Source organism: Rattus norvegicus, chromosome 2 (genome assembly GCF_021556685.1).
Source record: "Rattus norvegicus strain SHRSP/BbbUtx chromosome 2, alternate assembly SHRSP_T2T, whole genome shotgun sequence".
Classification (NCBI taxonomy): domain Eukaryota; kingdom Metazoa; phylum Chordata; class Mammalia; order Rodentia; family Muridae; genus Rattus; species Rattus norvegicus.
Window position 1 is genome coordinate 181,281,599 of NC_141535.1, and position 14,527 is coordinate 181,296,125.

The 14,527-nt window shown below is 41.1% G+C and overlaps 1 protein-coding gene across 1 annotated transcript; it reads left to right on the forward strand.

Annotated features, from left to right (window-relative positions):
- Positions 1-6,621: 6,621 nt before the first annotated feature.
- Positions 6,622-9,810, forward strand: Tchhl1 (trichohyalin-like 1). Its single transcript, NM_001433055.1, is given in 3 exon segments — positions 6,622-6,676; positions 7,355-7,515; positions 7,994-9,810. Coding segments are annotated over 2 exon segments (1,761 nt in total). The 5' UTR covers positions 6,622-6,676; positions 7,355-7,374; the 3' UTR covers positions 9,614-9,810.
- The last annotated feature ends 4,717 nt before the right edge of the window (positions 9,811-14,527 follow it).

Sequence of the window (14,527 nt, forward strand, 5' to 3'; positions counted from 1 at the left end):
GAAATGCTGAGTCTTCTGCCTCAGTCTCTCTGTCTCTGTTTCTGTCTCTCTGTCTCTCTGTCTCTCTCTCTCTCTGTGGGGGGGTACATAAAACATTGTGTGCATGGAGTTCATAGAACAACTTGGCTGTCAGTTCTCAACTACCACCTTGTTGAGACATAGTCTCTTTGTTGTTTGTCACAACAGACAGCAGACTAGTTGGCTCCTCAGCTCCTGAGACTCCTGCTGTCTCCACCTCCCAAATAACCAGAGAAGCACTGCCATTATAGACACATGCCAACCCACTCAGCTTTTTGTGGGTTCTGGGGATTAAAACTCATGTTTTTATACTTGTATAGCAAGATACTTCACCATCTTCCCAGCCCAAACATCTATTTTTGTTCTTATTTTTCAGACAGTAGCCTTTGATAATAAAATTTTTTTTATCATTCAAAAACTATTTTGAATTATATCTAAAGTAGCAGGTGAACATTTACTTACTGAGCCATATTGCCAATGACTGAGCAATTAATTCTTAAACAGATGTTTTTAAACTTCTTTTCTGTTTTCTGAGTTATATCTGTTTTCTCTAGAATTGGTTTTTCTATCCTGGTTTTTATCTTTCATGCTACTAACATTCATATATACAAATATTGTTATTTGCCCACTTATATCAATAAAATAATAATGTATTCATCCTATTGTGCATTCACGGACTAGTTTTCACAAAATTTGTGACAGGATTAGATAACAGTTTGCAATATACAAATCTTAAGTGGCTTGCTGGCTGCAGAGTCCCTCCACACACCCAAATGTCATAGTGGAGCATATTTTACCAAAAAGTTCATGATTGTATTAGGTATTGTGGCTCTCAGTCAGTCTAGAAGTTGGTCAACATAAACTGATAGAGCACTGTATTTCTGGTTCTCACCTCCCTAGGCAGACCCCATCTCTCATCTCTAGTTCCACAAATCTCATATCTAAAATTTCTAAAAGATTTCCATTGTGTTTTATTTTTTATTATATATATATTTCTTTATTTACATTTTGAAACTTATTCCCTTTCCCGGTTTCTCAGATATAAGCCACCTATCCCCTCCCACTCCCCTTCTTCTGTGAGAGTGTTCCCCTCTCCATCCACCCTCCCTTACCCCCTGCCAACATTCCCTTGCACTGGGAGTCCAACCTTGGCAGGACCAAGAGCTTCTCCTTCCACTGGTGCCCAACAAAGCCATTCTCTGCTACATATGCAGCTGGAGCCATGGGTCAGTCCATGTATTTGGTTAGTGGTTTAGTCCCTGGAAACTCTGGTTGGTTGGCATTACTGTTCTTATGGGGTTGCAAGCCCCCTTCAGCTCTTTCAATTCTTTCTCTAATTCTTCCAACAGGGGCCCCATCCTCAGTTAAGTGGTCTGCTGCTAGCATTCGCCTCTGTATTTGACATGCTCTGGCTGTGTCTCTCAGGAGACATCTATATCCAGTTCCTGTCAGCATGCACTTCTTAGCTTCATCAATCTTATCTAGTTCTGGTGAATATATATATATATATATATATATATATATATATATATATATATATATATATATATATGGGCCACATGTGGGGCAGGCTCTGAATGGCCATTCCTTCAGTCTCTGTTCCAAACTTTGCCTCAATATCCCCTCCTATGGATATGTTTGTTCCCCCTTATAAGAAGGAGTGAAGCATACACATTTTGGTCATCCTTCTTCTTGAACTTCATGTGGTCTGTGGGTTGCATCTTGGGTAATTTGAGCTTTTGGGCTAATATCCACTTGTCAGTGAGTGCATACCATGTGTGTTTTTCTGTGATTGGGTTACCTCACTCAGGATGATATTTTCTAGTTCAATCCATTTGCCTACGAATTTCATGAAGTCATTGTTTTTGATAGATGAGTAGTACTCCATTGTGTAGATGTACCACATTTTCTGTATCCATTCCTCTGTTGAAGGACATCTGGGATCTTTCCAGCTTCTGGCTATCATAAATATGAACATAGTGAAGTATGTGTCTTTGTTATATGTTGGAGCATCTTTTGGGTATATGCCCAGGAGTGATATAGTTGGGTCCTCAGGTAGTAGAATGTCCAATTTTCTGAGGAACCTCCAGACTGATTTCCAGAGTGGTCTAAAAGATTTTTAACTCCTTCTGGGAGGATTCAGTTAATAACTTATTAGGAAAAAAACTTTACAAAGGAGGTTAGTTAGTAAACACCCACATGTCCGTGGTATGTGCTTACAAATGGAATAGGGAGGGGAAGGATACCACTACAGTATTTATATATAAAATCCTAAAAACAAATAAGAAGCCAAAGTATCACTTCTTAGTAAAACTTACAAATATGCACTTACTGTATTCTACAGTCTTCCACAAAACAATAAAATAATAGACTAAAATGGAGGAAGAAGATGGAGAATGACCCCTTAGACATGTCTCTTACACAAATCTGTCTACAGCCATGTGTCCCATTGTCTATCTTGTCTCCCATTTCTGAATTCTGCCATAATCTGAAAGGAACCTTCATTGCATTTTGAATAACTAAAATAAGATTGTGAAAATAAGCTGAAACTTTCACTTATTGCCAAACATCCCATTATTATAATCAATTAAAACTATAAATTATTTTATTGGCTATTCTATCCAAAGTAGCTATCATATGTGTTTTACTTGGTGCTTTTATTCAAGCTCTAGTTGTGACCTTTCAAGAGGTTCTTGGGCTTTGTCCTCCCTCCCTTTCCCTGCTTCCCCCATTCCTTAATCTCCCTCTCCAGCTCCTCACCCTTTCTCATTTCTATGTCATACTTACACAAAATTAGAGGAGTGAGAATATTACCCAAGATTGATTCCAAAGATCTGTTTAAGACAAAAGAAGGCAACTAGGCTCTTCATTTTGGCCAGGGTAGCAGTATCTGTGACTTATTGTACTGCACACAAACAGAGCAATCACCTTTCTTCTCTGACTCCCTCTCTAAGTCACTTCTCATTCTCAGTAGGAGTATTAATAGCATAGTTTTCAGTAAATGCTGGAACAATAAAAGGAATCAGGAGTCTTCTCTTACAGTGTTCCAAGATAAGGCAAAAGGCAGGCTTGCCTTTCTGAATAGGAACTATAACATAAAGCCATAGACATTTAACACTGGAAAGCTAGGAGTTAAGAGAGCTTGGACTATACATGGACTGACCCTGGACTCTGACCCCATAGGTAGCAATGAATATCCTAGTAAGAGCACCAGTGGAAGGGGAAGCCCTGGGTCCTGCTAAGACTGAACCCACAGTGAACTAGTCTATGGGGGGAGGGCGGCAATGGGGGGAGGGTTGGGAGGGGAACACCCATAAGGAAGGGGAGGGGGGAGGGGGATGTTTGCCCGGAAACCGGGAAAGGGAATAACACTCGAAATGTATATAAGAAATACTCAAGTTAATAAAAAAAAAATAAAATAATCATTACATATATATATATATATATGACAAAAAAAAAAAAAAAAAGAAGGGGAGGGGGAGGGGTTAGAGGGATGTTGGCCCGGAAACCGGGAAAGGGAATAACACTCGAAATGTAAATAAGAAATATTCAAGTTAATAAAAAAAATTAAAAAAGAAAAAAAAAAGAGAGAGAGCTTGGGGATCTGGCAGAGGAACAAATCTCAGTTCCAGCACCCACCACCTATAGTAGGTAGCTTAGAATTGCAGCTCTAGGGGACCCAAAAAACCATGCATACAAACGCAGAAGTGTTAAAGTAAATAAAACAAAAGGTATCTAGCCAAGCAAGGCACAATGTCATGTAACAGTAAACAATTTAATCTTTGGAATCTGACACCTTATCAAGAAAAGGCTGCTGTTGGTATCATCCCCAAGCTAACTAAACTTGCTAGATGCTGACTATGGGTGTCTTGTGTTTCCTCATGAACTATTTAATTTTCCCATGGGAAGTCTCCCTCCATAACCTAAGATTCAACCTCTCTGTGAACCGATCTAGGAACATGAACTCATGCTGTAGGAGAGGTACTGCTAGTGTCAGGCAACTGTTCATCAGAAGGTCCTTAAGAAGAACTCAAGTCTGGCTTCTAGAACGTTCCAGCTATGTAATCTGTAATCTTTTAGCTGAAATTAGTCTCTGTATTACACAGATCAGGGAGCTGTGAGTTAATAGGAAGTCTAAGGTCTCAGAAACATGTTCTGGAGACATTTAGATTCCAAATCTTGACACTTCCATTTACTGGTCATACGTCTACACAGAAGTTGCTCAACAATTAAGAGCTTTAACTTCTCCATCTATTAAGAGGATAATAACTATGTACACATACTCCCAGGCTTAAAATAGCCCATGCAAAGCACCTGATATATCATGAACAATCCTTTTCTTCCACACCCATGGATATAGCTGCCATTAGAAGACAGTTATTTGTAATCCCCACCCAATGTTTTTTTTTCCAACTGAGACACATACACAAGTTCCTTCAACCACTTCTCACAGACTGACCATTGTACTCAAAGACAAGAATACACAACACAGTCAATGCTAAGTAAACCAGTGTCTGACATCCTGTTTGAAAACTAGTTTGTATAGCTAGAATGCTAACTAGTCAAAACCAAACTGACCTCATGCTGATGTTAATTTTCGGTAGCAGTTTTCATTGAGAGGAGGGGGATGATGAGAAACTGCTAGATGATACAAACTACCAGAGGGGGATTTCCCCATCCCTTAGTTAACTTGTACTTACCTTGCCAGGAAACCCAGAACAACGGTTTTGTTAAATAACAGCTCCTCCTTTAGCCTCTGCTGTCTCACCTAACTTCCCATCTTCATCTTTTCATTGACTTCACCTTTGCCCTTTCCTCTTGTTTCTATGGATCTATCTGCTTCTTATATCCTTTGAAAAAGAGGCAAGGATGTCTGTCTTAAAACACACACCATTCTCATTTAAAGCATCTAAGAAGATAAAAGAATTTTGTATTTTGAAAAAGGAGTCAAAATTGTTTAACAATAAAAAAATTCTTCCCAATGAGCATCTTAAACTCATTTCTGTCCTACCTCAGCTTCCATAACTTCCTGTCCCCATTACAGAGAGAAGCCAACAATGTGGATGCCAATGTCTGAGCTCCTTAAATGATAAAAATGCCCTTTAAATGCAGATGTCAATAATATTTTTAAAAATAGCATCATCTTGTGGAAGCAAGGTTTTGTGTATCTAACAATAGATTACTTTTTCTTTTTTAAAAAAATCTTTTTCTTTTCTTTTATTGAATATTTTCTTTGTTTCTATTTTAAATGTTATCCCTTTTCCCAGTTTCCCCTCTGGAAATCCCCTATCTCATTCCTCCTCCCCCTGCTTCTATGAGGGTGGTCCCTCAACCACCCACACACTTCCTCCTGCTTCCCCATCCTCTGACCTGGCATTGCCCTACACTGGGACATCTAGCCTTCACAGGGCCTCTCCTTCCATTGATGCCTGACAAGGCCATCCTCTGCTATATATGAAGCTGGAGCCATGGGTGCCACCATGTATACTCTTTGGTTGGTGGGTTAGTCCCTGGGAGCTCTGGGGTGTCTGGTTGGTTGATATTGTTGTTCTTCCAATGGGGTTGTAAACACCTTCAGCTCCTTCAGTCTTTTAACTCCTCTGTTCTTAATCCAATGGTTAGCTGTGAACATCTGCCTCTGTATTTTTCAGACTCTGGCAGAGTCTCTCAGGTGACAACTTAATCAGGCTCCTGTCAGCATGCACTTCTTGGCATCTGCAATAGTGTCTGGGTGACTATATATGGAATGGATCCCCAGGTGGGGCAGCCCTGGATGGCCTTTCCTTCAGTCTCTGCTCCATATTTTGTCTTAGTATTTCCTCCTGTAAGTATTTTGTTCCCCCTTCTAAGAAGGACTGAAACATCCACACTTTGGTCTTCCTTCTTCTTGAACTTCACGTGGTCTGTGAATTTTATCTTGGGTATTCTGAGCTTTTGGGCTAATATCCACTTATCAGTGAGTGCATATCATGTGTGTTCTTTTGTGATTGGGTTAGCTCACTCAGAATGATATTCTCTATTGACTTCATGAAATTCTTAGGCAAATAGATGGAACTAGATTACTTTTTTCTAACTTGGCCCCCAAGGAAAGCAGAACATGAAAACAGCTGAATCAACCAGTGTCTTCAACCTTGTCCCATGATTAAGCAGGGCTTCATTTTAAATACTTGATTGACACCCCTTCCTCAAGGATAGGTCATACAGAGGCCAGACTGCAGGCAGAGGGAGGAATCAGATGACTTCAGAGGTCTCTGCCAGTCCTGTGATTTGTCAAGCAGAAATATAATTATGTCCTCAGGTTAAGAACAGAAAGGCTATAAGAAAACAAGTCTCTTTGCCACCCCGAAGCCCTGGAAATACTTCAAAATTAAAAGCTACAAAAATCAGTACATGAAAAAGAGATCTTCCCTCTTCTTTTTAGTGAATCTGATAAGGCTTAACTGAAGCTACCTAAAGGAAGAATCATCACAGGGAATGCTGCAGGCAGAGAAGGAGGGGGACTGGGTTGGATGGTGATGAATCATATCATTACACTCAGAGGGTGTCTCCTTCTAACTAAGCGATTAGAGACTCAATAAAAAGGTCCAGGTGCCTGCGTGGCTCACAGCCCGCTGCCCCACACTGCCCCACATTCCACTTGCTCTCGCTCCTGAACCAGGTAAGTCACTCTCGAGCGAGCAAGCGAGCCTGGGCTCTGCTGCTGCTGCTTTGCTTATGCATGAGACTTATGGAGACAGTGCCGGTGGCTCAGAGAGAAGCCAACCCCTTCTCAGAATGTTACTCTGGAAGGTCTGCCATCCAAGATGCAGTCTTCCAAAGAATATAAGGTCTATAACATAAATTCTACTGAATAAGGCATGGGACTCAGATTTGTATTAAGATGTAAATAGTAGATTAATTTAAATGCTGACTAATGAGGTAGGGTTAGAACTTTTATCACTGAGCTCTCTGAAACAATGTCATTTGGTCAAAATGTCTTACACAAGGGTTGGTTTTCTGAACATGACCTCTCTTCCTTCCAAAAGCTTTATTAACTTGATAGTTATATGCTGTTTCTTAGCAGATAAGCTAGACTGAGCCAAGATGAGAACAAAGAAGATTGACATTCTCAGGGGGATTGAGAAGTTTAACTTCCCCATGCCCCTCTGCTGGCTTCATTTGTGTATGTTAATACTTAGGCTTGAATTCTTTTCTTTTCTCTTTTTTTCTCTGTTCTTGACATAAAGTGTTCCCACACAACACATGAGTGTTGCTGTTTATCACAGCACAGACTGAAATGCCTGTTCTAACACCTACCAGCCCCTGTTCTTCTACCAGCCCCTGTTCTTTCTTGCAGCCTCTTCTGACTTGATAAAGATGTCGAGGCTCCTGAGAGGTATCTTCTGTGTCATTGAGATATTCCACAAGTATGCCAGCGAGGATGGCAACAAGGAAGCAATGCTGACCCACAGAGAGCTGAGACAGCTCCTTGAGGGAGAAATTGGGGACTTCCTTCAGGTGAGGAGCTCACTCTTCCCCCATTTGCCACTTTGTAACCCAAGCAGAATGAGCACAAGAACTATCTGTGGGGTTGCGGTTTGCACTTGGTGAACCAGTTCTCTGCCTTTCACTGACCTTTCAACGGGTTCTTTTTTTGTCTCAGCTGCCTTCTATGCAATTGCTTAGTCAGTCATACAAAGAAAGGGAGGTTTCCATTATGCAACTGTTGCTTCATCGAGGCAGACCTCTGCACAGAGTCACAACCCTATTATGCCTCTAAGTCAGCACACATGTGATGTAATTGCTAATACTAGGCTTAGTGCTGAGATACAATAAATGGACCCAGAATTGATGGGTTCTCACTGGTTAAGCCTATTTCACTGTTAAAAGAAGTAAGGTTAAAAAATTTGTTCTTAAGGTTCTTAGGAGACATGAAGTTATTCAGAACACATGACACCCTGGGAATAAACTTAGTTTTCTTTGTGTTTGCATGCAGCCACATGTCTTTCATGCTGTGGAAAGAAAGTTGAACCTTCTGCATTTTGACAGAGATGGCACCATCAGTTTTGAAGAATTTCTCCTTGCAATCTTCAGCCTATTGAACCCGCCTTATTTTGACATATCTTTACTAAATTCAGAACCAAGACTGATGTCTAAATCAGAGAAGACGGATGCTGTGGATTTGGGAGCAATCACTGGAAGCACTCAGCGGGTAGTAGGGGATGGGCCAACTCAGGAAAGGCTCATATTTCCACCAGAAATGTCATTATCAGATCAGTCCCGCAAGGAAGAAGGTGAGGCAGGTGATGAGCTTATGGTGAGCCCATGGGAAGATGTTAAGACCCACGGCCTGCCAAGAAATGTGTCTGAGCCAAATGACCCTGAGAAACACCAGCCAAAAGAAGATGCTCAGGAAATCGCACAAACTGTTCCAGCAGCAGAATATGATGTAGTCCAGTATCAGAGAAATACAGCAGTAGAAGTATCCAAACAGAGTGCTGGCCCAACACAGGAGATCCCAAGTCAAGGGAATAAAACATCCAGGAGGCAAAGTGACACCAAGATAAGTGACTATGTGATTCAGAGGCCAACTGACTATGAGGAGCGCGCTTCTGCAACACAAGATCCAATCCTGCAAAAAGAAGACAAAGTCGCCGGGTCAGCGCACACTGACTTGCCAGTAGTAGCTGCTACCGGGAAATCATCTCAGACACAGGAAGTTCTTGAGCCTACCGATGATACGAGACTATCTGAGACTCAAGGAACTGGAAAGGATGCTGGCAGAATGCCACCTGAAACCACACATTTAGAGGAGCCCAAAGCCGATGCTAGTGCATCTGGGAGCCACAGTTTGCCAGTTCAAGAAAGAGAACATGTCCAAAGCCGTAGCAGAAATGTTTCAGAAACATCTAGTAGAGGTGATTTGGAGGAGGAATGTAAAGAGCACGAAAGAAAAACCAGATCTCTAGCACCAGAAGCCGAAACACCGGACGAGAAGTGTCAAGAATTCCCAGGATCACAGAGGGAAAATGATGTGGAAAGGGGCACTGCTGCGCTAGATCCAAGCTCTGGAGAAGGAAATCAGAATCTCCCTGAAGTCAAGGAAGAATCTATCTCCGAAAAAAAGGCAAGACACAGTGAGAAAGACACAGTAGATACATTTGCAATCAACAAAACCAGCCCGGCAATTGAAGAGACACCGGAAACAAGAGAAAGGTCCCAAGAGCTGGCACCGCTTGAGGAGCAATCTCAAGGGAAACAGCATAGAGCTGCCAAGACTCATGACGAGTCAGTCAGGAAGGAGGACCACAGTGAGGGAGAAGACCCTGAGTTATCACCTACACAGAGTGATGAGGGCTTTTGTGAAACTCCCAACAGCCTGGCTCCAGAGGTAGGTAAGAGCAGCTCAGAGATAGCTGAGACACGTGTACCAGGGGAGTCACAGAGTCAGGTGGAGCACCATGGAGATGCTAAGCAAGAAAGTCACATTAACAACCCAGATTCCCAGAAGCAGGGAGTACCAGGCGAGAGCAACAGAGAACAGGAGGAGGTAGTGCTGTCAATCCAAGAAGATGGACAGCTCCCAGAGGAACAGGAAGAAGAGAGAGAGGAGTGACAGTCTGAGCTCAAGGACCAAAAGAGGCCCAGGGGAGCAATGGAGCCCAGTGAAGAAGGGGACGCCACAGCAGGGAGTGAAAACAAAATCACTAGAGGCAGAGGGTTCAGAGGCCCAGTGAGTCTACTGAACGTTGATATATTTGACTTGATGGGGACTTCGGATTAAAGTTGACAATTAAATAACCTGAAGATCAATTTCTTTTGTTGGCTTATTTCTTCTTCCCTTTTCCATCTTACCTTGGAGACACTGAACAGAAACAAACACAATCAGTTACTTCTGGGTTTTGCTTTTTGTTTTCTTCTGAATACTATAATTAGAGAATGATGCACTTGATCTTAGTAATGGCCCAGGGAGCGTTATATTTTCTGAGACCCCCTTCTCTTGGAATTCTGTCTCAATATTATTTTTCAATTTAATTTGTGTCTCTTAGAATAAATATATTTTAGAAAACTTAAAATTCAAGAATTTTGCCTTTTCCCCTTCTCTCCACTTTTGGCTCTTTCTAGGTTCTTTGTTTTTTGTTTTTTGTTTTTTGTTTTTTTTTGTTTTTGTTTTTGTTTTTGTTTTTGCTTTGTTTTTTGGAGAGGAGGGAGGTGATGGTGTTTATATGCACATGGAGATTCAGATAGAGATAGAATGTGTTCTTTAATTGACCTCCTTATTTTGGGAGGTCAAGGTCTCTGACTGAGCCTGGAATTCATCAGTTCAGCTAGACCATCTGGCCAGCAGTCCCCAGGGATCCTCCTATCTTTGTTCCTTAGTTACTGGATTAAAGGTAAGCCACCAGCTCTGGCTTTACACATGGGCACTGGGGACCTGAGCTCCAGTCCCTGTGTTTGAATGGCAAGCACTCTAACGACTGAGCTAACTCCCACTCCCAGTTCTTCACACTCCACCTTCAAATATAAAGAATGCCCCTACCTGATAAAAACAATCTTAAAGAAGCAGATGACATGACTCCACCCCCTCTCCCTGCAAACAGAGATACACACACAAGAGCATAAGCTTATCAATTTATTTGTCAAAATAAATTTATGAGAGAGACTATACTGATGGCCAGTGTCCGTGTTGCTGCGGTTTAGATGTGGAATGTCCCTCTAAGTGCCACATGGTAAAAGCTTGGTACCTGGCCTGTGATATTGTTAGGAAGTAATGGAAGCTTTACGAGATAGGGCCTGATGAAAGATCACTTTTGAGGAGATATGGGACTCTGGTCTCCCCTTTCTTTGCCTTTCAGTTTGTCTAACATGTGCACTTTGCCCTGATGTAAGTGCTTGCCATGATGTATTGACATGCACAGGCCCAGAAGCAAAGTGCCATCTGGTCATGTACTGATGCTTTGAAAGTTATGAGCCAAAAGAAGCCTTTTCCATAAGTCATCTGTTACAATAATTGAACATTGACTCATACAGATGAAATCCTCATGGAAAAGCACATTAAAATAATTTTATTATTTTTTAAAAATTTTTTATGTATGTGCATCTGTGTCTGTCTGTTACATGTGTGAGGGTGACCAGAAGAGGACACAGATAGCCTGGAACTGGACTTACAAGCGGTTGTGAGCCACACACTAAGGGTGCTGGGAACAAAACGGCTAGTACTTTTAACTCGTGAATTAGTTTCCTGCTTTCTTTTTTAATTTATCAATTTAGTAAAAGTAACTTTCTTACTTGCTTTTAATACCCTAGGATTAAGGTTGAAAGCATGGGAAAACAAAAACTATCAAGTTGAGTGAGAGTTAAGTTAGTGCTCTCTCTAGGAAAGCAATTGCAATGACATGGACCATGTATTTAAACATTTTCCCAGGTAGCAGCACAAAGGAATAACTGGCGTTATAGAGTGATAACTTTCTACAAAGATACTCTACCCTGTAGCATATTAAAAATCGCAATGTGCAGATGTACCCTAAATGCTTATCATTGTGAAATGGCTAACTAATTTGTGGTTTCTAGATCCTGTGAAATGACAGAAACTCAGACATTATGAGGAAGTTTTATTTAGACAATAAGAAAAGATTATATACATTGTAATATACACACACGTACTCTTCTTTATTGTTTTGGGTACCATGCCAAGAAATATATACATAAATGTTGTTTATTTATATACGTATTATCTTGTACTTCCAGCTGACACATCTGAATACCTAAAACTTCCTTGGCTTTGGACATTGTAGCACCAAGAACTGACAATCACCTATCCACAAATGTTCTCTTTATGCTCTTTCTCCATGCCCCTTGTGAATCTGTCACCTTCTGTCTCCAAGACTGTGGGCCCTTCTTTTTCTTAGCTTGCTCCTCTACTCCTTGCTTCATTTATGTTATTAGCATCTCTTCTGCACCAATACTTTGAGTCTGTCTTGTTCAGACCTGACTCCCTCAAATACTCACAGTTGTCACTTCTGAGACTTGCTAGCCATTGCCCCATACTCTCTAGTTGACCTCTCCATTTCCTTTCTTCTGTCATTCCCCCAATCCCCATTCTGTCAGATTTCAAAGACACAATGAAATCCATATTGAAATACTGAAATCATTATTTGTCTATTTTCTTTTTAATTCCTTCTTTCTAACCCACCACAGTATCTTTTAATAAGTTTTTTTTGTAAATCTATCTTCCAGAGAGATCATCTGTTCTTTGCATATAAGACCTCACCTATCTAAACTCATGTCTCTCCCTTCCATTTTACCAAATGTCTAAATGCAGCCTATTCTATGGGATCTAACCCCATTGACACTTCACTTGTTCTAAAATGTTTATTTCTTTTTTTGTTCCCCTCCCCACCTACCCCCATTACTATCCCCCCCAATAATCCCCTACATTGGGGGTCCAGCCTTGGCAGGACCAAGGGCTTCCCCTTCCACTGGTGCCCCAACAAAGTTATTCACTGCTACCTATGGAGTTGAAGCCCAGGGTCAGTCTATGTTTAGTCTTTGGGTAGTAGTTTAGTCCCTGGAAACTCTGGCTGGTTAGCATTGTTGTTCTTATGGGATTGCAAGCCCCTTCAGCTCTTTTAGTCCTTTCTCTAATTCCTCCAACGGGGTCTGGTTATCAGTTCAGTGGTTTGCTGCTGGCATTCACCTCTGTATTTGACATGCTCTGGCTGTGTCTCTCAGGAGAGATCTATATATGGTTCCTGTCAGCATGCACTTCTTAGCTTCATCCATCTTATCTAGTTTTGGTGGCTGTATATGTATGGGCCACATGTGGGTCAGGCTCTGAATGACAGTTCCTTCAGTTTCTGCTCTAAACTTTGCCCCCTATCCCTTCCTTTGGATATTTTTGTTCCTCTTTTAAAGAAGGGTTGAAGCATCGCATTTGGTCATCCTTCTTGAGTTTCATGTGGTCTGTGCATCTAGGGTAATTGGAGCATTTGGGCTAATAGCCACTTATCAATGAGTGCATACCATGTGTGTTTTTCTGTGATTGGGTTACCTCACTCAGGATGATATTTTCTAGTTCCATCCATTTGCCTATGAATTTCATGATGTCATTGTTTTTGATAGCTAAGTAGTACTCCATTGTGTAGATGTACCACATTTTCTGTATCCATTCCTCTGTTGAAGGGTATCTGGGTTCTTTCCAGCTTCTGGCAATTAAAATAAGACTGCTATGAACATAGTGGAGCATGTGTCTTTGTTGTATGTTGGAGCATCTTTATACCAGGAGAGGTATAGCTGGGTCCTCAGGTAGTCCAATTTTCTGAGGAACCTCCAGACTGATTTCTATAGTGGTTGTACCAGTCTGCAATCCCACTAACAATGTAGCAGTGTTCCTCTTTCTTCACATCCTTGCCAGCATCTGCTGTCTCTTGAGTTTTTGATCTTAGCCATTCTGACTGGTGCGAGGTAGAATCTCCCAGTTGTTTTGATTTGCATTTCCCTGATGACTAAGGATGTTGAACATTTCTTTAAGTGCTTCTCAGCCATTTGATGTTCCTCAGCTGTGAATTCTTTGTTTAGCTCTGTACCCCATTTCTTAATAGGGTTATTTGTTTATTTCTTTAAAATACAGAGTGCAGGGTTAGAAGAGGTCTCTCTGGTTAAGAGCACTTTTTTCTCTTTTAGGGGACCCAAATTCAATTCCCAGTACTCACATTACATAGTTACAACTGTCTGTATCTCCAACTACAGGAGGTCCAGTGACTGAACATTATTAAAAACAAATTAAAAAAAACCTATGGTAGTATGAGATACTAGGTGTGGTTTTAGGCTTATAACTGAAACAAGGGACAAAAAGAACTCTTCACCTTGGAGTTTACAGTGTAGTAAGGGAAGGGAGAGTCAAACAACAGTAGAACAAGAAATAAACAAGAGCACTCCAGATAGTACAGTATTAAAGAGGACAGAGCATGGGGGTGATGATGTTGGAGATGTCAGAAGTACTGCTTAAACCCTTTGACACTTTGAGGTCCTTCCTGCCCAACAGATCTAATCTCCTTAGAGTCCCATAGTCCTCAGATGTTTCTGCTTTTCTCCTGAGTTCTAATTATGGGTGTGCTTGCCATGTAGAGTCTATCAATGTATAGAGTCTTTGGTGGCAAGATTTACAATGTGAGCATTTTACTCTCCTTCCTGACCCTAGAGTTTGACCTCAGATATCTATTATGGTTCCAGTAGGTGTTTGTTGAGCAAGCAAATGAGTGGCTGCGTCATTTCAACATCATCTTTGCTAGGTTCTCACTGCATCCATTCCCATTCAGTCACTCTTGAATTTTGCAACACTGTCTTCATCTCTTTACCTCCCTCTATTTATGAACTCTCAAGGATATCTTGTACTTTCCCATTTGCCACATCAAGCCCAAATTGACCAAATTCTCTATTATATCCCTTTAATTACAATTGACCAACTTCCTGAAGAAATCTTCCTGAGAACATCGACTTGCTCATCTAATTGTCTCTAACCACTACTTTG